Here is a 1,320-nt window from a genome sequence, read left to right as displayed (position 1 = left end):
TATTCATAGTGTTTGCGATCCGTCTGTTAGGATGGAAAGGACAGAAGAAGAAGAAGTATGTTTGCGAGATTAAAGCATGGTGCATTTTGCATGTTGGACTTGTTGTTTCAGGACATCCAGACATCGGAGACATGCAGCTGTGTACAGTTTACCTCCCGTGGTTTCATTTTTGGATCAGACAAGTTCTTCCATGTTAATCCCATGACAGGGCAGGTAACGGGTAAGGAAAGCCTTTTTGTTCGGAATTGCCTGATGATGTTAATTGACTGAAAAATGCTGCCTGCATTTTTGTTATTATGGTGTGGACAGAATGCTTTGAATGACTTACAAGGCAGATGATAATGATGATGGAAGTCAGTGCAATAATCTGGTCAGATGTAACAGCGTTGTTGCCTTGACTAATAATTACAGCTGCAGGAGTGGCCTGAGAAAAAAATGTGTGTCTGGTTACCCGATCCTGAAAAGCAAAAACCTGTCGACTCCATAGCTAGCTTTTTCGGTCAACAGCTGAGAGCTGGCAAGGGACATACACTGTATAAATTTTCATTCTGACATTGGAGTGATGTCAATGTGTCCTACTCATTTTCCAACATATTGTCAGTTACGAATGATCTCTATTGAAATTGAAAATTGTGCTTGCACAATATATACCAGAATAATTACAATATGACGTTGAAAATATCAGTGTCCTGATGCGTTTCAGTCTTATATTGTTAAACAGGACACTTCAGCTGAAATTCCAGAAAGAAAAGGAAAGAAGAAAAATTCCAACCTACATGTATCTAGTACCCTAAGTTATCCAAGGCCATAATCGGGAACACAAATGTTGCAATGTTTTTTCAAGGCCGTATGACTATAGACTAAAACTATAGACAAACTAAAATGTGATATTTCCAGAGTTCCTGGACAAGACCGACACGTCCCTAGCCTTTGCCATATTCGGTGCGAGCCAGTGTGACAGCTTCCCTGTGGCTGTGCTGAAGGTGTCTCCAGAGGACTGTTCTGAGGAGGAGTACCTTCTGTGTTTCCATGGTAATGTTTCAAGACTCTAGACCCTATGTATGATAACAGTTTTCTCCTTTCCATATGGTATTATTATGCATGGTAGCATTACTCTATACATTGTACATTGTAACAGCATTCTCCTTTCAAGAATTGTAATGCATAATAACAATATTTACTCAGATTGTATTTCATGATCAGTATCCTCCTTTAAACACTTTATAGATTATAGCATTTCTCTTTGTTGCTGATTGATCAAATTTATGTTTCTAAACCTTTTTTTTGTTCAGCGTAGATACCAGAAAGGGGGGGGGGGCA

The 1,320-nt window shown here is 39.2% G+C and overlaps 1 protein-coding gene across 1 annotated transcript; it reads left to right on the top strand.

Annotated features, from left to right (window-relative positions):
* Positions 1–60: 60 nt before the first annotated feature.
* On the top strand, positions 61–1,058 carry LOC118426689 (citron Rho-interacting kinase-like). Its single transcript, XM_035836212.1, has 2 exons — positions 61–220; positions 898–1,058. The coding sequence occupies exons 1-2, from the start codon at positions 91–93 to the stop codon at positions 1,050–1,052; spliced, it is 285 nt and encodes a 94-aa protein (XP_035692105.1). The 5' UTR covers positions 61–90; the 3' UTR covers positions 1,053–1,058.
* The last annotated feature ends 262 nt before the right edge of the window (positions 1,059–1,320 follow it).

Source organism: Branchiostoma floridae, chromosome 11 (genome assembly GCF_000003815.2).
Source record: "Branchiostoma floridae strain S238N-H82 chromosome 11, Bfl_VNyyK, whole genome shotgun sequence".
NCBI lineage: Eukaryota > Metazoa > Chordata > Leptocardii > Amphioxiformes > Branchiostomatidae > Branchiostoma > Branchiostoma floridae.
The sequence above is the reverse complement of the archived record's forward strand: the minus strand, read 5'-3'. Positions and strand labels throughout refer to the sequence as shown.

Excerpts from the sequence above, each read along its gene's own strand:
- LOC118426689 (XM_035836212.1), top strand. The coding sequence starts at position 91 with ATGTTGGACTTGTTGTTTCAGGACATCCAGACATCGGAGACATGCAGC. Across the intron at positions 221-897 it reads CATGACAGGGCAGGTAACGG|AGTTCCTGGACAAGACCGAC; the intron begins GTAAGGAAAGCC and ends TGATATTTCCAG.